This window comes from Semicossyphus pulcher, unplaced genomic scaffold (genome assembly GCF_022749685.1).
Source record: "Semicossyphus pulcher isolate SPU_LCO1_2020_fin unplaced genomic scaffold, fSemPul1.0.p SCAF_2, whole genome shotgun sequence".
Classification (NCBI taxonomy): domain Eukaryota; kingdom Metazoa; phylum Chordata; class Actinopteri; order Labriformes; family Labridae; genus Semicossyphus; species Semicossyphus pulcher.
This window is the reverse complement of record NW_027211693.1, coordinates 3,207,501-3,232,379: the sequence shown is the minus strand read 5'-3', so window position 1 is coordinate 3,232,379 and position 24,879 is coordinate 3,207,501. Positions and strand designations below refer to the sequence as shown.

The window sequence follows — 24,879 nt, the reverse complement described above, 5'->3', positions numbered from 1 at the left end:
GTTATTGTGCTCGGCCCAAAACACCTCAGAGACTCTTTCTCTAATGATATAGCTGCCCTAGATGGCATCAGCCTGGCATCCAGCACTACTGTTAGGAATCTGGGAGTTCTGTTTGATCAGGATATGTCCTTCATCTCCCACATAAAACAAATATCAAGGACAGCCTTCTTTCATCTTCGCAACAAACATCAGACACATCCTGTCTCAACACGATGCAGAAAAACTAGTCCATGCATTCGTTACTTCCAGGTTGGATTATTGTAACTCGTTACTATCAGGCTGCCCTAATAAGTCACTAAAAACTCTGCAGCTGGTACAAAATGCTGCAGCACGTGTGCTGACAAGAACTAGGAAGAGAGATCACATCTCTCCTGTATTAGCCTCTCTGCACTGGCTTCCTGTAAAATCTAGAATAGAATTTAAAATCCTTCTTCTTACTTACAAAGCTCTTAATGGTCAGGCACCATCATATCTGAAAGAGCTCATAGTGCCATATTACCCCTCTAGAACATTGCGCTCCCAGGATGCAGGCCTGCTTGTGGTACCTAAAGTGTCTAAGAGTAGTGTTGGAGGTAGAGCCTTCAATTACCAGGCCCCCCTCCTCTGGAACAATCTACCAGTCAGGGTCCGGGAGGCAGACACCCTCTCTTCTTTTAAGAGTTCAAACTTTCCTCTTTGATAAAGCTTATAGTTAGGCCTGGCTCAGGCTGGGACCAGCCCAGAGTTACGCTGCTATAGGTTTAGACTGCCGGGGGGATCTGACACACCAAGCTTCTCTCTCTCTCTCTCTCTCTCTCTCTCTCTCTCTCTCTGACTCTCTCTCTCCCTCTCCCCCCCTCTCTCTCTGTCATATTAATGCAGCTCATTAACTCTGTATCTTCTGGTCCCATTAACATTACTAACCACATATCTTCCCGGGAGTTCTCATGCTCCCTTGTCTTGAAGGTTCCTGAGGATCGTTGCTGCAGACCACCTGCTGCTGTGGACCTGCTCGACTGCAACAACTACTAACATCAGCCTTCCCCATAGTATCATTATTGTTGCTGCTAATGCTAATAGTAGACCTGTTGACTTCAACTGTTACAATTACGATTACCTCAGCCTTTATCATTACTCTGCTTCTCTCGCTAATTTATTTATTCATTTATTTATTTAGCCAATCTTCACCCTAGTCTACCACTATTATTGGCATTGTAACCATCAGTATGTGTCTGTTGTTGTTGTAACAAGAACATATGTTGTTGCTGCTCTCTCTGCCTGTCTCTATCCTGCATCTCCTTCTGTCCCATGTTCGGCCCATCCAGTCTCTTCAGATGTTCAACATGAGTCTGGTTCTGCTCGAGGTTTCTGCCTGTTAAAGGAAGTTTTTCTGCCAATGTGCCGAATGTTGCTAAGTGCTACTCATGGTGATTCATGTTGGGCCTCTCTTTAAAGAACAGAACAAAGAGTCGGTCTAGACCTGCTCTGTTTGTAAAGTGTCTGAGATAACTCTGGTTATGATTTGGCGCTATACAAATAAAATTTGATTGATTGATTGATTGATTGACAGGACATGGTATCGAATGCTTTTCTCAGGTCCAAACATAGAGCCCCTACAGCGCCCCCTCTGTCTAGTCTTAATTTAAGTTTTTCAATGACGTAGCAGTTAGCCGCTTCAGTTGGGTGGTTTGTTCTAAAGCCGAACTGCCTGGGAGGGAGCCTGGCCTTGTCCTGAGTTTAAGAAGTCCGTTAGTCGTTCAGTTACCACTGTCACTGCGCTCGTGGATACCATGGGTAACATACTGATGGGTTCATAGCTCACCTCATCAGCTGAGATTTACAGGATCGTTCCTGAATGCCTCTCTGCTGACTTTGTTTACTGCACATGAGAGAACAAAGAGTGTTACCGTGAGAATCTCCTGGATCCACATTCACCTTCTCTGATGATGTCATGACCATGGTCTCACTCCTTGTTCACACATTAGTCCTCTTGTCTTTCAGGAGCTTCTCATCACCATGACAACGTTTAATATGTGAGTTATTCTGTGAGGTGAAAGTGTGAAAGCATCATGTAGAGGATGCAGCTGATCACAGAAGACTTCATTATGACCTGTTGATGTGACACGGCCTGCTGAACACAGGGCAGCGTGATCCGGACCTCCTGCACACACAGACTCACACAAACAGCTTTAATAACACGTGTGTGTGTGCCTCGCATGTTCATCAGCTCACTGCTTACTTTAAACTCTTCTTCTTGGTTTTAATGCATCGCTCAGCGAGAACGTTTGGACTGAAATCTGCAGCTGTGTGTGTGTGTGTGTGTGTGTGTGTGTGTGTGTGTGCGCGCGTTCTTTTTCCCTGCAGAGGAGACTGAAGGTTCCCTCTGTGAGGCGTTCACTGCTTCACATTAAACTCTGTAAAAGGAAGCTGTGTTTCTGTTGGCCCGGCTGCTGTTGGTCTCACCTGGACCACATTAATATTTCATAACTCTGATCCTCCTCCGGCGGCGCTGAGGAAACGTGCACGTGCAGGAAACGTGCACGGATTACAGATGATTTAAGTCGGCGTGACGGCTGTGACGCGTCGACGCTCTGCAGCCTTTTTACAAACCAGCAGAGAGAGACGTGAACCCGGCCTGAACCCAGGGGCCTTTATACCGACGCACACACACACACACACACACACACGCGCACACACACACACACACACACACACACACACACACACACGCACACACACACACACACACACACTCACGCACACACGCACACACACACACACGCGCACACACACACACACACACACACTCACACACACGCACACACACACACACACACACTCACGCACACACACACACACACGCACACACACAGGACACATCTCGTCGTTTCAGCCTTTTCAGCTTTATTTTTTACAAAAACACTAACAAAGCTTCAGGTTCCGTCCGGTCACTCAGTCGTTTGTCGGTTTGGAGCTCAGACCTGCGACATGCTGCAGGACGACAACACCGAGTACACAACACAGAGTACACAACACACACAACACACTTTACAAAAGTTGTACATGAAAGTTTTTAACTTTGGACGTTTGGTCAAAACGACTTGTTTTTTTTACAGTACACAGAAACAAGATTTCTTCTTCTCTCCACAAACGACGTAAAAATCCCCTCAGATCCTCCCTCACTCATTCACCTGGTGATGTCTCACTCAGTGGTTTCCTACATTTCCCAGAATGCCTTTCAACAACCCTCAGAGAAGCCATGGTTTGATTTCAGACAGTCAAAAGATATAAATGGATTTTCCTGCAGTTCTAAACATGTCTAACAAAGAGCTACTGTGTGATACATTTACACTATAATGCTGCACTGAGTTTATAATGAGTCACAGGAGCTCCACCAATCAGCAGGTCAGAGGCCTGTGTGCGTCTGAGAGGCCGAGCTCAGGGCCAAGCGTGCTCCTCTTTCTGATCTCAGAGTTCATGTTTCTGTTTCATACTTTGATCTCTGCTGAGTTTTTGTTTTAACTTCATCATCAATCAATCAAAATCATCAAACACTGAAACAGAAAGAGAAAAAACGCAGCGTCGGAGGATTTCAGGGGATTTTTCCTGTTATATTTGTGACCTTTGACCCTTTGTGATGAGCACATGTTGTGTTCTTTGGTTCCTAAGACGTTCTGTTGTCACGTCTTTTTCTTCTTCTCTGGTGTTTTACTGACTTTTGATCATCGTCCTGCTGGAGCGGCTCCGGACCACCTTCTGGAAGAGATCGTCTGAAAACAACACAGAAACATCCGTGAGCGTGGCGTCGGAGAGAAAACGGACGAGTCCTGCAGAAAACACAAAACAGGGAAACATCTGCAATCGCAACGGACTCACCGTTCCTGAAGCTCTGTGAGTCGGCCTGTGAGACAGAGAGAAGGGCACAAGTCATCCACACGTCAGGAGACGAGTCAGTCACTTTATCAGCCGTCATTAGAATCAGCATCTTTTTATAACATGAGAGTGCAGAGTAACCTGCTCGTGGAGACGTGTGCGTGTGAGTGTGTGTGTGTGTGTGCGTGTGTGCGTGTGTGTCTGTGTGTGTGTGTGTGTGTGCGTGTGTGCGTGTGTGTCTGTGTGTGTGTGTGTGTGTGTGTGTGTGTGTGTGTGTGTGTTCTCACCCTGGAGGCAGCAGCTGATCTGAGCGGAGCTGCAGGTCCGTCAGCCTGTTCTCGCTCCACCTTCTGAGCTGCAGACACACAAACACACCGTCAGTCAGACTCTGTGCTCACACAGGAGTCACGTCATGTATGATCTCTGCACAGACGACATCTTTGTCTTTGTGGAGCAGCTGATACAGAAATGTGTCGCAAACTCTGCGAGTCCTCAGGAAGAAGTGAAGCCAGTTTAATCATGTGCTGAGATACAGACAGAGTCAGAGCAGAGACGCCACTACAAACAGATTCATGGAGGGCGACACAGAGCATGCTGAAGTTTAATTCTTTTAACTTGAGCTACAAACGGTGGCTGTGATGCTGAAGGCTCACGGATGAATGATTCAGACCCAGGATCCAAACACTGGAGAAAAACAACCACAAGAAAAGTTTACTTCCTGGGTATCCAGCCCACTGAGCATGCTCAGTAATGTCCTCCTGCTGGCCTGTGGACTTTACATCATGACGACGTGTTCAATCAAGCTTGTTTTGCAGCTGGAGGTGTCCTGTCATCAGTTTTACACACGTCTCTTTATCACAGAGCTCTATGGGGAATGTGCGGCAGCAGATTTTTCACTGCAATACCACAAGAGGCCACCGGGTGGAACTGGACGCAGGGCTGAGGCAACAAGCAATCATACCTCTAAAGTTTGTATTTCCACATGCTGCCGTCGTGTTGTGTACGTCTCATACCTCCACCTCCTCCTGACGTAAATATCTGTCTCTTAGTGTGCAGTGACTCTTTTAGGCTTTTATTCTGAAAATACCACGCTACGAGAGTGAAGCAGAACAGGAAACAGATCAACACTGAGCTGGGCGTCACCATAGTGCTGTGTAAAGAGTCAGCTGATCATTCATCTCTCTGTTCATACAAAGTGTAAGGTAGAGTTCAGAGGTCAGCGGGAAGGTGGCGCTGTGACTCACGCAGAGGTCTGATGATGCTGTTGACGGCGTGGACCACCCCGTTAGTCGCCATCAGGTCGGCGTCGGCCACCGGCACCTTGTTGACATACACGGTGTAGTTCCTCTGAAACACAGAGCAGACAGGCGCGTCATCGTCTCTGATCAGGGTTTAAATAAAGTTATTTTAAAGGAGGAGCAGGGACTGACCACGCCCAGCTCCAGCTTCTCCCCCTGCAGAGGTTTGAGTCTGGTGTGAGAGCTGACCCCCCCGCTGACCAGCAGACTCTCCCCCAGGTGGTACTTGAGCACCGCTGACAGCTCCTGACGGTTACCTAGGAGACAGAGACATAACAAGTAAGCATCAGATGTTGACGGACGTGATCACTTCCTGCTCACTGCAGATAAAAACAAGTCTATGAGAAAATGCTCCTCCTCCTCTCCTGATGTATTCCCTCAGTAAACATGTTCCTAATGAGTTTATGGTCTCAGTCTCTAGTTTCAAGTCTTCTTCAACACAGCATGATGTTCATTTAGTCACTGATGCTCCCATTGAGAGTCACACAGAGCAGGAGGAGGGGAGGGGTTAGGGCGGGGCTACCTGTGATTGACAGGTCGCTAACATGTTTGTTCAGTGTTCAGTTGTGCAAACAAAACTGAATATCTAAAGAATGAAAAGATCATTTTAAAAAGTGTTTTTAAAACTGACTGAACAAATGAATTTGGAGTCAAATCTTTCAGTCTGACTGCATGTCAATGAGGTATTTAGTTGTGATATTTAAATGATTACAGGTTTTATTTCAGCCCAGACACTCTGCTCACAGTCTGTGGACCTTTTAACACAATACAGTTCTTTATTTTAATTATTGATTATTTGCAGCCTCTCTGCTTGGTGTGTCCCAACTCTTTAACAGCCTGCACGTCTTTATGAGGCTGCAGTGAGGCTGTGCAGACTGCTGCTCCCACTATGTAAAACAGTGAGTCACATAAACAACATATTTCTGACGGACCAGACCAAACAAGGAGACGGACCGGCTCTGTTTACTTCACACCTGAGCACAGACACACAGCATGGCTGCCTCTGACTGTGTTCATGTTGTAATGAAGTGGACTGATCCTTTGACCCTCCTGTGGACACACGCTGCTGTTTAAACAATCACTCTCTCACTGTAGTGTTTCTCACTCACGCATCAGCTTGTTGAGTTCCGGCGGCGACATGGCACTGAAGGCGTCGTTGGTGGGAGCGAAGAAGGTGAGCGCCCCCTGCTGGTTCAGCAGCTCGGTCATTCCTGCGGTCTGGATGGCTCCGACCAGCAGACTGAAACCAGAGGAGGGTTTGATTCAGACACTCTGATAGGACAGTTTACTGATGTTATATCAGGAGCTACAGAACAACACGGTCATTCATGAGGAGGCGTGTGAGTGTTACAATAAAACACACACTCACACTTTACCCCCACAAAGCTCCGTTCTCTCTCCACCTTTAACAGCTGTTAACATGCTGAACGTGTGACCAGGGCCTTTTGAAACTCAAACTTAGGTTCAGTTGTTTTCTGCTGAGATAAAGTGACCTCACAGAACCCCACAGACCCTCAGAGACCCTCACAGACCCTCACAGACCCTCACAGACCCAACAGACGCTCATAGACCCTCACAGACCTAATAGACCCTCACAGACCCTCACAGACCTCACAGACCTCACAGACCCTCACAGACCCTGAGAGACCCTCACAGACCTCACAGACCCTCACAGATCCTCACAGACCCTCAAAGACCTCTCAGACCCTCACAGACCCTCACAGACCTCTCAGACCCTCACAGACCCTCAAAGACCCTCACAGACCTAACAGATCCTCACAGACCTCACAGACCTCACAGACCCTGACAGACCCTGACAAACCCTCACAGACCTCACAGACCCTCACAGACCTCTCAGACCCTCACAGACCCTCACAGACCCTAACAGACCTAACAGACGCTATTAGACCCTCACAGACCTAATAGACCCTCACAGACCCTCACAGACCTCACAGACCCTCACAGACCTAACAGACCTCACAGACCTCACGGACCTCACAGACCCTCACAGACCCTGAGAGACCCTCACAGACCTCACAGACCCTCACAGATCCTCACAGACCCTCAAAGACCTAATGGACCCTCACAGACCTCACAGACCCTCACAGACCTTACAGACCCTCACAGACCCTCACAGACCTAATAGACCCTCACAGACCCTCACAGACCTCACAGACCCTCACAGACCCTGACAGACCCTCACAGACCTTACAGACCCTCACAGACCCTCACAGACCTAATAGACCCTCACAGACCCTCACAGACCTCACAGACCCTCACAGACCCTGACAGACCCTCACAGACCCTCAAAGACCTAATAGACCCTCACAGACCTCACAGACCTCACAGACCCTGACAGACCTCACAGACCTCACAGACCCTAACAGACCTCACAGACCTCACAGACCCTCACAGACCCTCACAGACCTCACAGACCCTCACAGACCCTCACAGACCTAACAGACCTCACAGATCCTCACAGACCTCACAGATCCTCACAGATCCTCACAGACCCTCACATAACTCACAGACCTCACATACCCTAACAGACCTCTCAGACCCTCACAGACCTCACAGACCTCAAAGACCTCACAGACCTCACAGACCCTCACAGACCTCAGAGACCTCAAAGACCTCACAGACCTCACAGACCTCACAGACCTCAAAGACCTCACAGACCCTCACAGACCTCACAGACCTCACAGACCCTCACAGACCCTCGCAGACCTAATAGACCCTCACACACCTAATAGACCCTCACAGACCTCACAGACCCTCACAGACCCTGACAGACCCTCACAGACCTCACAGACCCTCACAGACCTAACAGACCTCACAGACCTCACGGACCTCACAGACCCTCACAGACCCTGAGAGACCCTCACAGACCTCACAGACCCTCACAGATCCTCACAGACCCTCAAAGACCTCTCAGACCCTCACAGACCCTCACAGACCTCTCAGACCCTCACAGACCTCACAGACCTCTCAGACCCTCACAGACCCTCACAGACCCTCACAGACCTCACAGACCTTCCCAGACCTCACAGACCCTAACAGACCTCACAGACCCTCACAGACCTCCCAGACACTCACAGACCTCACAGACCCTCACAGACCCTCGCAGACCTAATAGACCCTCACACACCTAATAGACCCTCACAGACCTCACAGACCCTCACAGACCTCTCAGACCCTCACAGACCTAATAGACCCTCACAGACCTCACAGACCCTCACAGACCTCTCAGACCCTCACAGACCTCACAGACCCTCTTAGACCCTCACAGACCTCACAGATCCTCACAGACCTCACAGACCCTAACAGACCTCACAGACTTCACAGACCTCACAGACCTCACAGACCCTAACAGACCTAACAGACCCTCACAGACCCTCACAGACCTAATAGACCCTCACAGACCCTCACAGACCCTCACAGACCTCACAGACCTTCCCAGACCTCACAGACCCTCACAGACCTAACAGACCCTCACAGACCCTCACAGACCCTCACAGACCTAATAGACCCTCACAGACCCTCACAGACCCTCACAGACCTCACAGACCTTCCCAGACCTCACAGACCCTAACAGACCTCACAGACCCTCACAGACCTCCCAGACACTCACAGACCTCACAGACCCTCACAGACCTCACAGACCCTCGCAGACCTAATAGACCCTCACACACCTAATAGACCCTCACAGACCTCACAGACCCTCACAGACCTCTCAGACCCTCACAGACCTCACAGACCCTCTTAGACCCTCACAGACCTCACAGACCTCACAGACCCTCACAGACCTCACAGACCCTCACAGACCCTCACAGACCTAATAGACCCTCACAGACCCTCACAGACCCTCACAGACCTCACAGACCCTCACAGACCTAACAGACCTCACAGACCTCACAGACCTCACAGACCCTCACAGACCCTGACAGACCCTCACAGACCTCTCAGACCCTCACAGACCTCTCAGACCCTCACAGACCCTCACAGACCCTGACAGACCCTCACAGACCTAATGGACCCTCACAGACCCTCACAGACCCTCACAGACCTCACAGACCTTCCCAGACCTCACAGACCCTAACAGACCTCACAGACCCTCACAGACCTCCCAGACACTCACAGACCTCACAGACCCTCACAGACCCTCGCAGACCTAATAGACCCTCACACACCTAATAGACCCTCACAGACCTCACAGACCCTCACAGACCTCTCAGACCCTCACAGACCTCACAGACCCTCTTAGACCCTCACAGACCTAATAGACCCTCACAGACCTCACAGACCCTCTTAGACCCTCACAGACCTCACAGATCCTCACAGACCTCACAGACCCTAACAGACCTCACAGACTTCACAGACCTCACAGACCTCACAGACCCTCACAGACCTAACAGACCCTCACAGACCCTCACAGACCCTCACAGACCTAATAGACCCTCACAGACCCTCACAGACCCTCACAGACCTCACAGACCTTCCCAGACATCACAGACCCTCACAGACCTCACAGACCCTCACAGACCTCCCAGACACTCACAGACCTCACAGACCCTCACAGACCCTCGCAGACCTAATAGACCCTCACACACCTAATAGACCCTCACAGACCTCACAGACCTCACAGACCCTCACAGACCTCTCAGACCCTCACAGACCTAATAGACCCTCACAGACCTCACAGACCCTCACAGACCTCTCAGACCCTCACAGACCTCACAGACCCTCTTAGACCCTCACAGACCTCACAGATCCTCACAGACCTCACAGACCCTAACAGACCTCACAGACTTCACAGACCTCACAGACCTCACAGACCCTAACAGACCTAACAGACCCTCACAGACCCTCACAGACCTAATAGACCCTCACAGACCCTCACAGACCCTCACAGACCTCACAGACCTTCCCAGACCTCACAGACCCTCACAGACCTAACAGACCCTCACAGACCCTCACAGACCCTCACAGACCTAATAGACCCTCACAGACCCTCACAGACCCTCACAGACCTCACAGACCTTCCCAGACCTCACAGACCCTAACAGACCTCACAGACCCTCACAGACCTCCCAGACACTCACAGACCTCACAGACCCTCACAGACCTCACAGACCCTCGCAGACCTAATAGACCCTCACACACCTAATAGACCCTCACAGACCTCACAGACCCTCACAGACCTCTCAGACCCTCACAGACCTCACAGACCCTCTTAGACCCTCACAGACCTCACAGACCTCACAGACCCTCACAGACCTCACAGACCCTCACAGACCCTCACAGACCCTCACAGACCTAATAGACCCTCACAGACCCTCACAGACCCTCACAGACCTCACAGACCCTCACAGACCTAACAGACCTCACAGACCTCACAGACCTCACAGACCCTCACAGACCCTGACAGACCCTCACAGACCTCTCAGACCCTCACAGACCTCTCAGACCCTCACAGACCCTCACAGACCCTGACAGACCCTCACAGACCTAATGGACCCTCACAGACCCTCACAGACCCTCACAGACCTCACAGACCTTCCCAGACCTCACAGACCCTAACAGACCTCACAGACCCTCACAGACCTCCCAGACACTCACAGACCTCACAGACCCTCACAGACCCTCGCAGACCTAATAGACCCTCACACACCTAATAGACCCTCACAGACCTCACAGACCCTCACAGACCTCTCAGACCCTCACAGACCTCACAGACCCTCTTAGACCCTCACAGACCTAATAGACCCTCACAGACCTCACAGACCCTCTTAGACCCTCACAGACCTCACAGATCCTCACAGACCTCACAGACCCTAACAGACCTCACAGACTTCACAGACCTCACAGACCTCACAGACCCTCACAGACCTAACAGACCCTCACAGACCCTCACAGACCCTCACAGACCTAATAGACCCTCACAGACCCTCACAGACCCTCACAGACCTCACAGACCTTCCCAGACATCACAGACCCTCACAGACCTCACAGACCCTCACAGACCTCCCAGACACTCACAGACCTCACAGACCCTCACAGACCCTCGCAGACCTAATAGACCCTCACACACCTAATAGACCCTCACAGACCTCACAGACCCTCACAGACCTCACAGACCCTCTTAGACCCTCACAGACCTAATAGACCCTCACAGACCTCACAGACCCTCACAGACCTCACAGACCCTCTCAGACCCTCACAGACCTCACAGATCCTCACAGACCTCACAGACCCTAACAGACCTCACAGACTTCACAGACCTCACAGACCTCACAGACCCTCACAGACCTAACAGACCCTCACAGACCCTCACAGACCTAATAGACCCTCACAGACCCTCACAGACCCTCACAGACCTCACAGACCTTCCCAGACCTCACAGACCCTCACAGACCTCCCAGACCCTCACAGACCTCCCAGACACTCACAGACCTCACAGACCTCACAGACCCTCACAGACCTCACAGACCCTCGCAGACCTAATAGACCCTCACACACCTAATAGACCCTCACAGACCTCACAGACCATCACAGACCTCACAGACCCTCACAGACCTCTCAGACCCTCACAGACCTCACAGACCCTCACAGACCCTCACAGACCTAACAGACCCTCACAGACCCTCACAGACCTAACAGACCTCACAGACCTCACAGACCCTCACAGACCTCACAGACCCTCACAGACCTAACAGACCTCACAGACCTCACAGACCTCTCAGACCCTCACAGACCTCTCAGACCCTCACAGACCCTCACAGACCCTGACAGACCCTCGCAGACCTAATGGACCCTCACAGACCCTCACAGACCTAGCAGACCCTCACAGACCTCACAGACCCTCACAGACCTAACAGACCTAGCAGACGCTCACAGACCTCACAGACCTCACAGGACCTCACAGACCCTCACAGACCCTCACAGACCTAATAGATCCTCACAGACCTAAAAGACCCTCACAGACCTCACAGACCCTCACAGACCCTCACAGACCTAACAGACCCTCACAGACCTCACAGACCCTCACAGACCTAGCAGACCCTCACAGACCTCACAGATCATCACAGACCTCACAGACCTCACAGACCCTAACAGACCTCACAGACCTCACAGACCCTCACAGACCTTACAGACCCTCACAGACCCTCACAGACCTAATAGACCCTCACAGACCCTCACAGACCTCACAGACCCTCACAGACCCTGACAGACCCTCACAGACCTTACAGACCCTCACAGACCCTCACAGACCTAATAGACCCTCACAGACCCTCACAGACCTCACAGACCCTCACAGACCCTGACAGACCCTGACAGACCCTCACAGACCCTCAAAGACCTAATAGACCCTCACAGACCTCACAGACCTCACAGACCTCACAGACCCTCACAGACCTAACAGACCTAATGGACCCTCACAGACCCTCACAGACCCTCACAGATCCTCACAGACCTCACAGATCCTCACAGATCCTCACAGACCCTCACATAATTCACAGACCTCACAGACCCTAACAGACCTCTCAGACCCTCACAGACCTCACAGACCTCAAAGACCTCACAGACCTCACAGACCCTCACAGACCTCAGAGACCTCAAAGACCTCACAGACCTCACAGACCTCAAAGACCTCACAGACCCTCACAGACCTCACAGACCTCACAGACCCTCACAGACCCTCGCAGACCTAATAGACCCTCACACACCTAATAGACCCTCACAGACCTCACAGACCCTCACAGACCCTGACAGACCCTCACAGACCCTCAAAGACCTAATAGACCCTCACAGACCTCACAGACCTCACAGACCCTCACAGACCTCACAGACCTCACAGACCCTAACAGACCTCACAGACCTCACAGACCCTCACAGACCTCACAGACCCTCACAGACCCTCACAGACCTAACAGACCTAATGGACCCTCACAGACCCTCACAGACCCTCACAGACCTCACAGATCCTCACAGACCTCACAGATCCTCACAGATCCTCACAGACCCTCACAGACCTCACAGACCTCAAAGACCTCACGGACCTCACAGACCTCAAAGACTCACAGACAATCGTTTCAATCGTTTCAACACACAGCTGAGAGAACTTCCTGCAGGAGCCTGAGAAAACCCAGAGAGGAGGAGGAGGAGGAGGAGGTGCTGATGGAGCCTGTTTGAAACATCACAGATGAACTCATCATTAAAACCCAAAACTCCCTGGAACGTCCTGAACACCTGAGACTCATGAGAGCTCAGAGGAGACACAGGCTTGTGTCTGCAGGACATCTCGCGTGTTCTCCACACATGATCCTGTTCAGAGGTCAGCAGGAACACAAACAGCTGAGGACATGAACTCACCTGAAGCGGTCATCTGCCTTCAGCACGTCCATGACCGTCCCCATCGGGGGGGTGAGGACTTTGTCCACGGTGAACATGGTGGCGTATCGGCCTGTCTTGTCGTGAGCAGCGATGCAGGCATTCTCGATGCACAGGTTCTACGAACACACAGAGGAACAGAACCATGAAGCCTGAGAAGAAGCAGGTTCAGAGTAACACAGGACAAATACTTCACCTCCTGATCTCCTGCAGCGGAGAAAAGTCTGAACTTAGAGTGTGGAGAGAATATATGAACCAGGCTGTTACAGAGAAGCTTTTTTTTAAAATTTCATTTATGCTCCCTTCAATACACACAGCATCAGGTTCACCGTCAGCTGCAGCCTCTGGTTCTGCTCCTGGAGCGACCTACAGTCGTGGATCCGTCAGAGATTCAGCTCGTGAAAACGTGAGCTGTGTAGTGTGTACCATGATTCTTGATTTTAAAAGTTTGCTAACTCCAAATTAGAGTATAAGAAGAAACTCGCTCTCTCTGCCTCTCTCTCCCTCTCTCTCTCACACCACTGTGGCAGCGTAAAATCATTAGTAACTATAATGGGTAAGTATTAATGCTCCCACTTCTCCTCACTTCACTACTCATGATGTGTTACAGCGTTTGGTGTGTGATAAACTGTACAGTGTTGTGATGTGAGCACTTTCCCACACATTGATTCACTGGGGTCTCAAACCTGCAAGTTGCTCTTTAGGTACCTAGTTATAAAGATCAAAGATGTCACAGTGCGGGCCTTATTCCAAAACTGAAGCTCCACCCTCTCTGTCGCCCCCTGCTGCCTGGCTGCAGTATAGCTCATAAAGCCCGCCTCCTCCATATTAACAGATGGGACATGAGTCAAACTATAAAATCAAAATACAAGTCAAATACATTTTTCTCAAACATGGTTTCTGTCATTATAGTTAGTTCTTATCCTGCTGATTTATGTCACAGTGTTCATTTTTCTCACAAGTTTACTTTTAATTAGTTATTTGATGCTATAGAAAGGGGGTGTGGCCTCATGATTGACAGCTCTGTTGACAAATGGGGCTCCTGCAGCGTTCTGTTCCCGAGTAGCAGAGTAGAGGAGGAACGGCGAGAGGAGACGTAACTAACACTAACACTACAGTCACTGAACTTTCTGCTTCAGACCGACACAAGAAGCTGTTCTGCTGCAGACTGAGCCCACCTGAGGGCTCCAACACGCCAAGGACACCTGAGGGCTCCAACACGCCAAGGACACCTGAGGGCTCCAACACGCCAAGGACTCAAGGTAAAGGTGTGTTTTGGGTTTTTTGAAATTTACATCTGAGCCTCAAAGTATCTGCTGCCACTAAATGAAGGAGGAGAAAAAATAGATAAATAAAAACTAAATAGACGATTTGATAATAGAAGTGTCTGTGATTGTGAATCTTCTGCTTCTGTGTAAATCAAACAGAATCATTTCTGATCCTGAACTTTGAGCTTTAATGGAAAACATGAAGTCATGAGAGACGGAACAAAGAACCCATCAGAACGACATAATGATGTGACACACACACACACACACACACACACACACACACTCACACACACACACACACACACACACACACAGTCTGGAAAGATTTAGCAGCCGTGGGAAGCAGGAAGCTTCTTGTGGTCTGCAGAGATCATTACTGCACAGAAATGTGAACCACCCACGAGTCCAGGACCTAAACCACGTGGAGGCACTGTGGGGACCCCCAGAGACCAGCAGGTACCAGCAGAGACCATCAGAGACCCAAAGAGACCAGCAGAGACCAGCAACGATGACTAGCGACCAGCAGAGACCACCAAGGACCAGCAGAGGCCACCGGAGACCAGCAGAGACCATCAAGGACCAGCTAAGATGACTAGCAACCAGCAGAGACAACCAGGAACCAGCAGAGACCAGCAGAGAACATCAAGGACCAGCCAAGGCGACTAGCGTCCAGCAGAGACCACCAGGGATCAGAAGAGACTGCTAGAGACCAGCAGAGACGACCACCAGCGACCACTAGAGACCACCAGAGACCAGCAGAGACCATCAGAGAACACCAGAGACCATCAGAGACCAGCAGAGACCGCCAAAGTCCAGCCAAGATGACTAACGTCCAGCAGAGACCACTAGAGACCAGTAGAGAAAGTGGGGAAAGGTATCTCCAGATCTAAGGTCCTGCTGTTACGTTCCTCTACAGACAGTGTTTGTTTACCTCTGTGGTCATAGAGACGCTCTGATTAGCGTGATGTCACCCCCTTGTGGCCTGACGTTTGTTGGCTCCATCGGTGCGTAACAGCACACACTGAGCTACACAGGGTCTAAGTGGATTCAAGTACTCGTGTGGATCATGTTTGTTCTCTAACTGTTAATGATTTCAGCAAATATGGTCCATCAGAAGCCTCAGCAGGCGGCTCTGATTCACATCCCCACAGGATGATCCGATGACATCATGTGGTCACAGTAATGATGCTTGCAGTCACTCAGTCACCACAATTCATGCAGTCACGCTGCATGTGAAAACCTTTTCATTGAGGTAAAGTTTGATGTTTCCTCATTAAGCAGGAAAATTAAAAAACCCACAAATCAAACGAACATTCGTCTTTAAACTGAAGTGATTCACAGATTCATCCTCTGAGACAGACGGATTCATGTTAAAGTTATTAATGAAAAACAGACACAAACTCAGCGACCTCATGACATCATCACCAAGGAGACAGAGACCATATTTATGACCAATGAAGAAGAATGATCCTGATCCGTCCGGCAACAGACGACAGTCTGAATAACTGTTCTCACACAGCAGCAGACTGCTTCACCAAACTGACAGACGCTAACATCAGGTTCAGACTTTCATCATGTGGAAAAAATCTAAAGCTTGAGCCAATTAAAGAGTTCTTTCCAGGAAACATAAAATCACTGCCTCTCCTTACCAAACTTAATCTGGTTTTATTTTCACAGACCAACAAATAGCTTCTGGTTCAAACAACCACAACATGAAACCAAACCTGCTGCAGACCACATGATCCAGTGTCTCCATCCTCACAGCAGCTAAGACCCAGAGGTTTTCTCCTCATGTTCAACAAAAAAACAAAGAAACACAAGAAGAAGAACAAAGACATTCAAGTTCTCACGTTTCTGTAGACAAACACTCGCAGTTTGAGTCCTCCCATCGTCTCCAGCTCCTGACCGTCATACAGAGCTTTAGACGACAGCTGCTCCTTCACGATGTGGTTGGTCATCAGCTTCCTTATGTTGGGCGTCATCGACACACTGCCTGTTACAAACACACAGGTAGATACAACAACTGAGCGGAGTCCTGGATGTCAAAGGTCATAGGAAGGAGGAGGAGGATGTTACCTTTGAAGGCTTCGTCCAGAGGAGCCAGCAGAGTCAGAGCCTCGGAGCCCGTCAGGTGGGGGGTCAGGCCGGCCTCCACAAACAGCTTGGCTGCTGTTGCAACAGACGAACCTTCAGCTAGCTCCAGCAGAACTTTAGCTGCAAAACACCAACACTAAAGTTAAACACCAACGTGACAGAAATATTTTACTGGGACTTCTGCTAACACTTTTATTTAACAGACATGTAGATTCCAAAGAGGCACTCTCAGTACCAGGTGCAGTGTATGTGGTGTTAGAAGTATAAGCAGTATGTGCAGAGAAACATGACGCTCAGTCTGGATGCGTTGAGCTGCAGTTTGACTGAAGAGCTCCATGTATTAAATGCAGCAGTAGTTTTAGTATTGGGTGCAGCAGTAGCATCTTAAGCAGTATTAGAGTATTAATACCTGAGTCAGGGATGAGCAGCTCGTTGATTTAGTGGACGAATCTGATGTTTTGTTTGACTTATTGTAACAGCATTACCCTCAGTATTTAATGCAGCAGTAGCTTCAGCAGCTGTGTCAGTGTCAGATGCTGTAGTAGCACTATTGGTAGTATTTGAATGTATTAGTACCTGAGTCAGGGATGAGCAGCTCGTTGATGTAGTGGATCACTCCGTTGGTTCCCAGTTGGTCTTTCTTGGTGATGATGGCCTTCCCATTCAGGGTCATCTGGTCTCCGTCACAGCCGACCTCCAGCGTGGTCCCCTGCAGAGTCTCCATTGGCGTCCCTGACACAATGGACTCGGCACACTGCATGGTCTTCAGGATGTGGTAGTTCAGCAGGTCTTAGGGAGGCGGACACAGGCAGAGGAACGTCAGAGTCAAGTTTAACAGGTGTAATGATACAAAATAAAACAGGGTGTGTCGGAGCGCCTCCTGCTGGTCACCTCTCAGAGAAACGGGGTCTCCCAGGATCCTGTTCAGGGTCTCCTGGGGAATCTTCTCAAAGGCCTCGTTGGTGGGAGCGAAGATAGTGTACTGACCCTCGTTCTCCAACATGGCAGTCAAACCTGCAGCTGCCATCGCTGTCTGAAGCAGAAACACAGGAAGCGATCACTGCAGGTGTAATCCAGCTTTTAGTGACAGTCACAGGTTGATTGACAGGTGTACTCACTCGCAGTGTCTCCAGGTCATCCTCAATGTCGATGAGCGTGTTCACGTTGTTGGAGATGGCAGTGATGACGCGGTCGACGACGTGCACGATGCCATTGGTGGCATGTTGGTCAGGTTTGATGAGACGAGCGCAGTTCACCGTCACGATCTGAGGAGGAAGTCATGAGAGAGAGAGTAAGAGCTGGACGTCAATGGACCTTCATAGCAGAGATTCATGAAGAGACCATGAACTTGACCTTGATCATGATGTCAAAGTCAGTCAGTTGTAGTAGTGATGGATGTGCAGTTTGTTACAGTGTGTATCAGTGTGTTACAGTGTTACAGAGTGTGTTACAGAGTGTGTTATAGAGTGTTACTGTGTTTACAGTGTGTTACAGAGTGTGTTACAGAGTATTTTACGGAGTGTTACTGTGTTTACAGTGTGTTACAGAGTGTGTTACAGAGTGTTACATAGTGTGTTACAGAGTGTGTTACAGAGTATTTTACAGAGTGTTACTGTGTTTACAGTGTGTTACAGAGTGTGTTACAGAGTGTTACATAGTGTGTTACAGAGTGTGTTACAGAGTGTTACTGTGTTTACAGTGTGTTACAGAGTGTGTTACAGAGTGTTACAGAGTGTGTTACAGAGTGTGTTACAGAGTGTTACTGTGTTTACAGAGTGTTACAGAGTGTGTTACAGAGTGTGTTACAGAGTGTGTTACAGAGTGTTACTGTGTTTACAGAGTGTTACAGAGTGTGTTACAGAGTGTGTTACAGAGTGTGTTACAGAGTGTTACATAGTGTGTTACAGAGTGTGTTACATAGTGTGTTACAGAGTGTGTTACAGAGTGTGTTACTGTGTTTACAGTGTGTTACAGAGTGTGTTACAGAGTGTGTTACTGTGTTTACAGTGTGTTACAGAGTGTGTTACAGAGTGTTACATAGTGTGTTACAGAGTGTGTTACAGAGTGTGTTACAGAGTGTTACTGTGTTTACAGAGTGTGTTACAGAGTGTGTTACAGAGTGTGTTACTGTGTTTACAGTGTGTTACAGAGTGTGTTACAGAGTGTTACATAGTGTGTTACAGAGTGTGTTACAGAGTGTGTTACAGAGTGTTACTGTGTTTACAGTGTGTTACAGAGTGTGTTACAGAGTGTGTTACAGAGTGTTACTGTGTTTACAGAGTGTTACAGAGTGTTACAGAGTGTGTTACAGAGTGTGTTACAGAGTGTGTTACAGAGTGTTACAGTGTGTTACAGAGTGTGTTACAGAGTGTTACAGTGTGTTATAGAGTGTTACAGTGTGTTACAGAGTGTTACACAGTTTTACAGCACTACAGTGTGTTACAGAGTGTGCTACAGAGTGTTACAGTGTTTACAGTGTGTGTTACATAGTGTGTTACAGAGTGTGTTACAGTGTGTTACAGTGTGTTACAGTGTGTTACAGAGTGTTACAGTGTGTTACAGTGTTTACAGTGTGCTACAGAGTGTGTTACAGAGTGTGTTACAGAGTGTTACAGTGTGTTACAGAGTGTGTTACAGAGTGTGTTACAGAGTGTTACAGTGTGTTACAGAGTGTGTTACAGAGTGTTACAGTGTGTTATAGAGTGTTACAGTGTGTTACAGAGTGTTACACAGTTTTACAGCACTACAGTGTGTTACAGAGTGTGCTACAGAGTGTTACAGAGCGTTACAGAGTGTGTTACAGAGTGTTACAGTGTTTACAGTGTGTGTTACATAGTGTGTTACAGAGTGTGTTACAGTGTGTTACAGTGTGTTACAGAGTGTTACAGCGTGTTACAGAGTGTTACATAATGTGTTACAGAGTGTGACAGAGCGTTACAGAGCATTACAGTGTGTTACAGAGCGTAACAGAGTGTGTTACAGAGTGTTTTACAGAGTGTTACAGTGTTTACAGTGTGCTACAGAGTGTGTTACAGAGCGTCACAGTGTGTTACAGAGAGTGTTACAGAGCGTCACAGTGTGTTACAGAGTGTGTTGCAGAGCGTCACAGTGTGTTACAGAGTGTTACAGTGTGTTACAGAGTGTGTTACAGTGTATTACTGACCCCGTTGGAGTAGTGGTGGATGTGGACGGGAAAGTCCTGGTACATGGATGCGAAGGAGGATCCGTGTTTGAGCTCCTCGGAGGTCAGGCGACTGTTCACCATGTGGTAATGAAGAGCGTTCAGCAGCTCGATGTTCACGTTGCTCACCAGAGCGTCAAGGATCTCCTGCAACACAACAACAACAACCAGAGTGTGAGCACAAGGAAAACAACAAGACACAGGGATACAGCCTACTATAACCACTGTCAGGAGTGAGTGTACTGACTGTCTGCAGGGCAGTGTGTGTGTGTGTGTGTGTGTGTGTGTGTGTGTGACTGTGTGTGTGTGAGTGTACTGACTGTTGGCAGAGCGGCCCAGGCCTCGTTGCTCGGGGCGAAGAAGGTGAAGCTTCCTGGACCTTCGATCTCCTCCTTCAGATTTGCTCGTTCAGAGTACATCTGAGTGGTGGAGGCTCCGACCACGCCCAAAGTGTTGTAGATGTTCACCAGAGGCAGCGCTGAAGACACACACACACACACACACACAACAAATAATCATAAGCAGCAAACAAAGAACCTGTTTGCTGCAGCTGAAATAAACTGAGTGATCCTCCTGTTTGTCTGCACAGCTTTATCAACAACAAACATGGAGAACACCCACAATGCAACTGTGACATGACTGTATGCAGAGGGAGGGGATCTGTTTTATCTCCTCTATTTTCCATTAAAGAGTAGAAACGTAAACTTTGTTTACAGAGACAGATCCAAGTGTGTTTAGTCTGTACTGAAACATTTAGTGATCAGGTCTCTCATTACAACCTAGAATAACTTTGTCTTTAACACTCAGATGGTTTTCATTATTGCTGCATTCATTTTGTATTTTCTGCCTGTAATAACAAAGAAAGCCACAGGCTCTGAGTTATGCATTGTGTTTGTGTCAGGGGTCAGAGGTCAGAGGTCATACCAGCAGGACAGCCCTTCTCTCCAGGAATCTTCTCATAACCAGGACAGCACTCGTAGGTGATCACCCTGCAGCAAGAAAACACCAGAGGACACATGAGGATGCTACTTCCTGTCCCCTATTAAACTGCCATCACAAAGTCTTCACAACACCTCCCTCCCCCTTCCCCCTCCTGAGTCGTTCTCCTCCTCCTGACTCGTTGTGCTCCTCCCTCCTGCAGGGGGCAGAGTCCCCCTCAGACCCCTCTCGGCGTCGTGTTCTGCACGCCTCAGCCTCAGGAGTTAAACCTGCACGTCGCTCTATAAAACTCTCAGTTTCCACCTGAGAGCTCGTAACATCTCTGTAATATTTCGGCTGCAGGCAGACACATAAATTCCTGTCTGTGCATAATGATGCTAATAAAGTTATGAGACTGTGAGAATCTACAGGTACAGTCCAACTGTTTCCATGACAAACACAAAGCTTACCATAACAGTCGGGTTTACATGACAGTAAACGTTATTTAATTATCCAGAGGAAACTGTTGCTTAGAGCCAGAATGTCTGACGGGGGTCCGGATCCTTCTCAGGACTCAAACTGGACTCAGGACAGCTTAGAGCCAAAAGCAAAGTTTTACTCCAACAACATTTGGCATAACTTTCTCTGTTTTAATATATAACATTTAATTTAACGACATCAATGTTTCTGCAGAATCAACAGCAAATTATATCTCCTGGTAAGAAGCTCCGCCTCTTTAAAGAAGCATCTTTAACTCAATAACATTGTGTCTACGCCACAAAAGCTATCTGATGATTTATGGACTAAAGTCAGTTTGATTCACTGAGACTTTAACAGGAAGCAACAACGAAACACCCTGCTGTTGCATGTATCACAGTGTGCTGTGTGTTAGTGATTAGCTTCTGAATGTTCAGCTATCCAGCAGCGCAGAAACAGCCAGCTATGCTGATGCTAACACTAATGCTAATGCTAGGCTAGGCACACAACAACAGCAGTGATTCAGAGTAAAAAATGAGAACTAGATGAATGAGGAGAGTTAGTCTGCGGGGTCAGTGCAGTCACATGGATCAGAAACGACTGACTTTGGACTAAAACAAATACAAAGCGTCTGAGCTGTCAGTCAGCTTCAGACTCGCTGTTTCTACAGTAGAAATAAACATTAGAGTGTTACAGGAGGACTCTGAGCAGCTAAGGGCACATGTGTGCAGTAATGAAGCGTGCAGGCCGAGCGCAGCCCTTTGTGACTTCCTGTAGAGATTTCCATAATAAATGTGTCTCAGCCGTCTGGGCTCATAAAGCTCATTTCCTCAGAGAGAAGAAGAATCTGCTGCCAGGCGCCTGACGGGGGGAAGACCCACACCTACTGCCAGCACAAACACTGCACCACCAGGAGCCTCCAGCGGGCCCTCACTTCCTGTTCCCTACAAAATAAAATGTCACAGAGCCTCACTGACAAAGTTTCTTCTTTTCACATTTATGAGGTCTCAGGTCTATCAAGTCTACCAAGTCTACCAAGTCTCAGGTGTCTCAGGTCTATCAAGTCTACCAAGTCTATCAAGTCTCAGGTGTCTCAGGTCTATCAAATCTACCAAGTCTACCAAGTCTACCAAGTCTCAGGTCTATCAAATCTACCAAGTCTATCAAGTCTCAGGTGTCTCAGGCCTATCAAGTCTACCAAGTCTACCAAGTCTCAGGTGTCTCAGGTCTATCAAATCTACCAAGTCTACCAAGTCTCAGGTCTATCAAGTCTACCAAGTCTATCAAGTCTCAGCTGTCTCAGGTCTATCAAGTCTACCAAGTCTATCAAGTCTTAGGTGTCTCAGGTCTATCAAGTCTACCAAGTCTACCAAGTCTCAGCTGTCTCAGGTCTATCAAGTCTACCAAGTCTATCAAGTCTCAGCTGTCTCAGGTCTATCAAGTCTACCAAGTCTCAGGTGTCTCAGGTCTATCAAGTCTACCAAGTCTCAGGTGTCTCAGGTCTATCAAGTCTACCAAGTCTACCAAGTCTATCAAGTCTCAGGTGTCTCAGGTCTACCAAGTCTACCAAGTCTACCAAGTCTCAGGTGTCTCAGGTCTATCAAGTCTACCAAGTCTACCAAGTCTCAGGTGTCTCAGGTCTATCAAGTCTACCAAGTCTCAGGTGTCTCAGGTCTATCAAGTCTACCAAGTCTATCAAGTCTCAGGTGTCTCAGGTGTCTCAGGTCTATCAAGTCTACCAAGTCTCAGGTGTCTCAGGTCTATCAAGTCTACCAAGTCTACCAAGTCTCAGGTGTCTCAGGTCTATCAAATCTACCAAGTCTATCAAGTCTCAGGTGTCTCAGGTCTATCAAATCTACCAAGTCTATCAAGTCTCAGGTGTCTCAGGTCTATCAAGTCTACCAAGTCTCAGGTGTCTCAGGTCTATCAAGCCTACCAAGTCTACCAAGTCTCAGGTGTCTCAGGACTATCAAGTCTCAGGTGTCTCAGGTCTATCAAGCCTACCAAGTCTCAGGTGTCTCAGGACTATCAAGTCTCAGGTGTCTCAGGTGTCTCAGGACTATCAAGTCTCAGGTGTCTCAGGTGTCTCAGGTCTATCAAGTCTACCAAGTCTCAGGTGTCTCAGGTCTATCAAGCCTACCAAGTCTACCAAGTCTCAGGTGTCTCAGGTCTATCAAGCCTACCAAGTCTACCAAGTCTCAGGTGTCTCAGGTCTATCAAATCTACCAAGTCTACCAAGTCTACCAAGTCTCAGGTGTCTCAGGACTATCAAGTCTCAGGTGTCTCAGGTCTATCAAGCCTACCAAGTCTCAGGTGTCTCAGGACTATCAAGTCTCAGGTGTCTCAGGTGTCTCAGGACTATCAAGTCTCAGGTGTCTCAGGTGTCTCAGGTCTATCAAGTCTACCAAGTCTCAGGTGTCTCAGGTCTATCAAGCCTACCAAGTCTACCAAGTCTCAGGTGTCTCAGGACTATCAAGTCTCAGGTGTCTCAGGTCTATCAAGTCTACCAAGTCTCAGGTATATCAAGTCTATCAAGACTCAGGTGTCTCAGGCTTTCTCTTTCATTCTTTCAGGTCTGGAGTCTCATGCATCTTCGGTCTCTCAGGTGTGGCAGACCTTTCAGGTGTTTCAGTCTCAGGCTTAAGTCTCGCTTCTTTAATAAAAAAAAGATCACACAGAGACAGAAAAGAAGAAACTCTGCAGCTTCATATCACAGCTGAAAAATATCAACAGATGGAGATCAGATACCGACTGTGTGTGCGTGTGTGTGCGTGTGCCTGTCACTGTGGGTGTGTGTTGGCACACACTGGACTGATTATCAAACCAGATGGAAACTCGACTCCCTTTTGGTCTGCACATAAACAAAGATGGCCGCTGTGGATTCTGACTAATCAAAGAGAGCGAGGTCGCAGTAATTCAGGCGGCGGGGTCGAGCAGCTCGAGGGAAACGTTCCGGAAACTTCCAGCAGAGAAAAAGACTTCTTAAAGTTCAGTCTGCAGGCGTCCGTCACTCTGTGATTCAGTCAAACCTGACAATGCTCCAAAATCAACCTGAAGAGTCTCTGAGCACATTCAAGACAGAATGAGATCCTCAGGATGTTGATGTAATCTGTTCTGGAGAAACGAAAGAAGAAGCTGTGGAGGCGGACAGGAAGTGAGAACGTCATGCTGGAAACACACTAATAAAGAAATCTGATATGAAGCGAGCAGAGACGCTTCTTAATAAACACATCAGTAACGTGTTCCTCTGTTTGCTCGTTCTATCTCTGCATTACAGAAAATGTATTGATTGTATTTTGCATCATTTAAGGAGAATGAGGAGCGTTATAAACACGACATTAAACAGTGTGATGTGTTGGATGACGAGCAGCAGGTGAAGCTTGGAATCAATGGAGGC

General features: G+C 48.6%; 1 protein-coding gene across 1 annotated transcript in view; it reads right to left on the bottom strand.

Annotated features, from left to right (window-relative positions):
- Positions 1 to 2,863: 2,863 nt before the first annotated feature.
- tgfbi (transforming growth factor, beta-induced) overlaps positions 2,864 to 24,879 on the bottom strand; it is a 28,981-nt gene continuing 6,965 nt past the window's right edge. The window contains exons 3-17 of the mRNA XM_069669421.1: positions 21,012 to 21,076; positions 20,408 to 20,565; positions 20,070 to 20,234; positions 18,025 to 18,171; positions 17,798 to 17,939; positions 17,483 to 17,695; positions 16,889 to 17,026; positions 16,663 to 16,805; positions 13,524 to 13,660; positions 6,260 to 6,390; positions 5,283 to 5,407; positions 5,097 to 5,199; positions 4,140 to 4,207; positions 3,856 to 3,880; positions 2,864 to 3,749 (exon numbers count right to left, since the gene is read on the bottom strand). Coding sequence (XP_069525522.1) covers positions 3,688 to 3,749; positions 3,856 to 3,880; positions 4,140 to 4,207; positions 5,097 to 5,199; positions 5,283 to 5,407; positions 6,260 to 6,390; positions 13,524 to 13,660; positions 16,663 to 16,805; positions 16,889 to 17,026; positions 17,483 to 17,695; positions 17,798 to 17,939; positions 18,025 to 18,171; positions 20,070 to 20,234; positions 20,408 to 20,565; positions 21,012 to 21,076 — 1,822 coding nt within the window. The 3' untranslated portion in view covers positions 2,864 to 3,687. The remainder of the gene's footprint in view (positions 3,750 to 3,855; positions 3,881 to 4,139; positions 4,208 to 5,096; positions 5,200 to 5,282; positions 5,408 to 6,259; positions 6,391 to 13,523; positions 13,661 to 16,662; positions 16,806 to 16,888; positions 17,027 to 17,482; positions 17,696 to 17,797; positions 17,940 to 18,024; positions 18,172 to 20,069; positions 20,235 to 20,407; positions 20,566 to 21,011; positions 21,077 to 24,879) is intronic.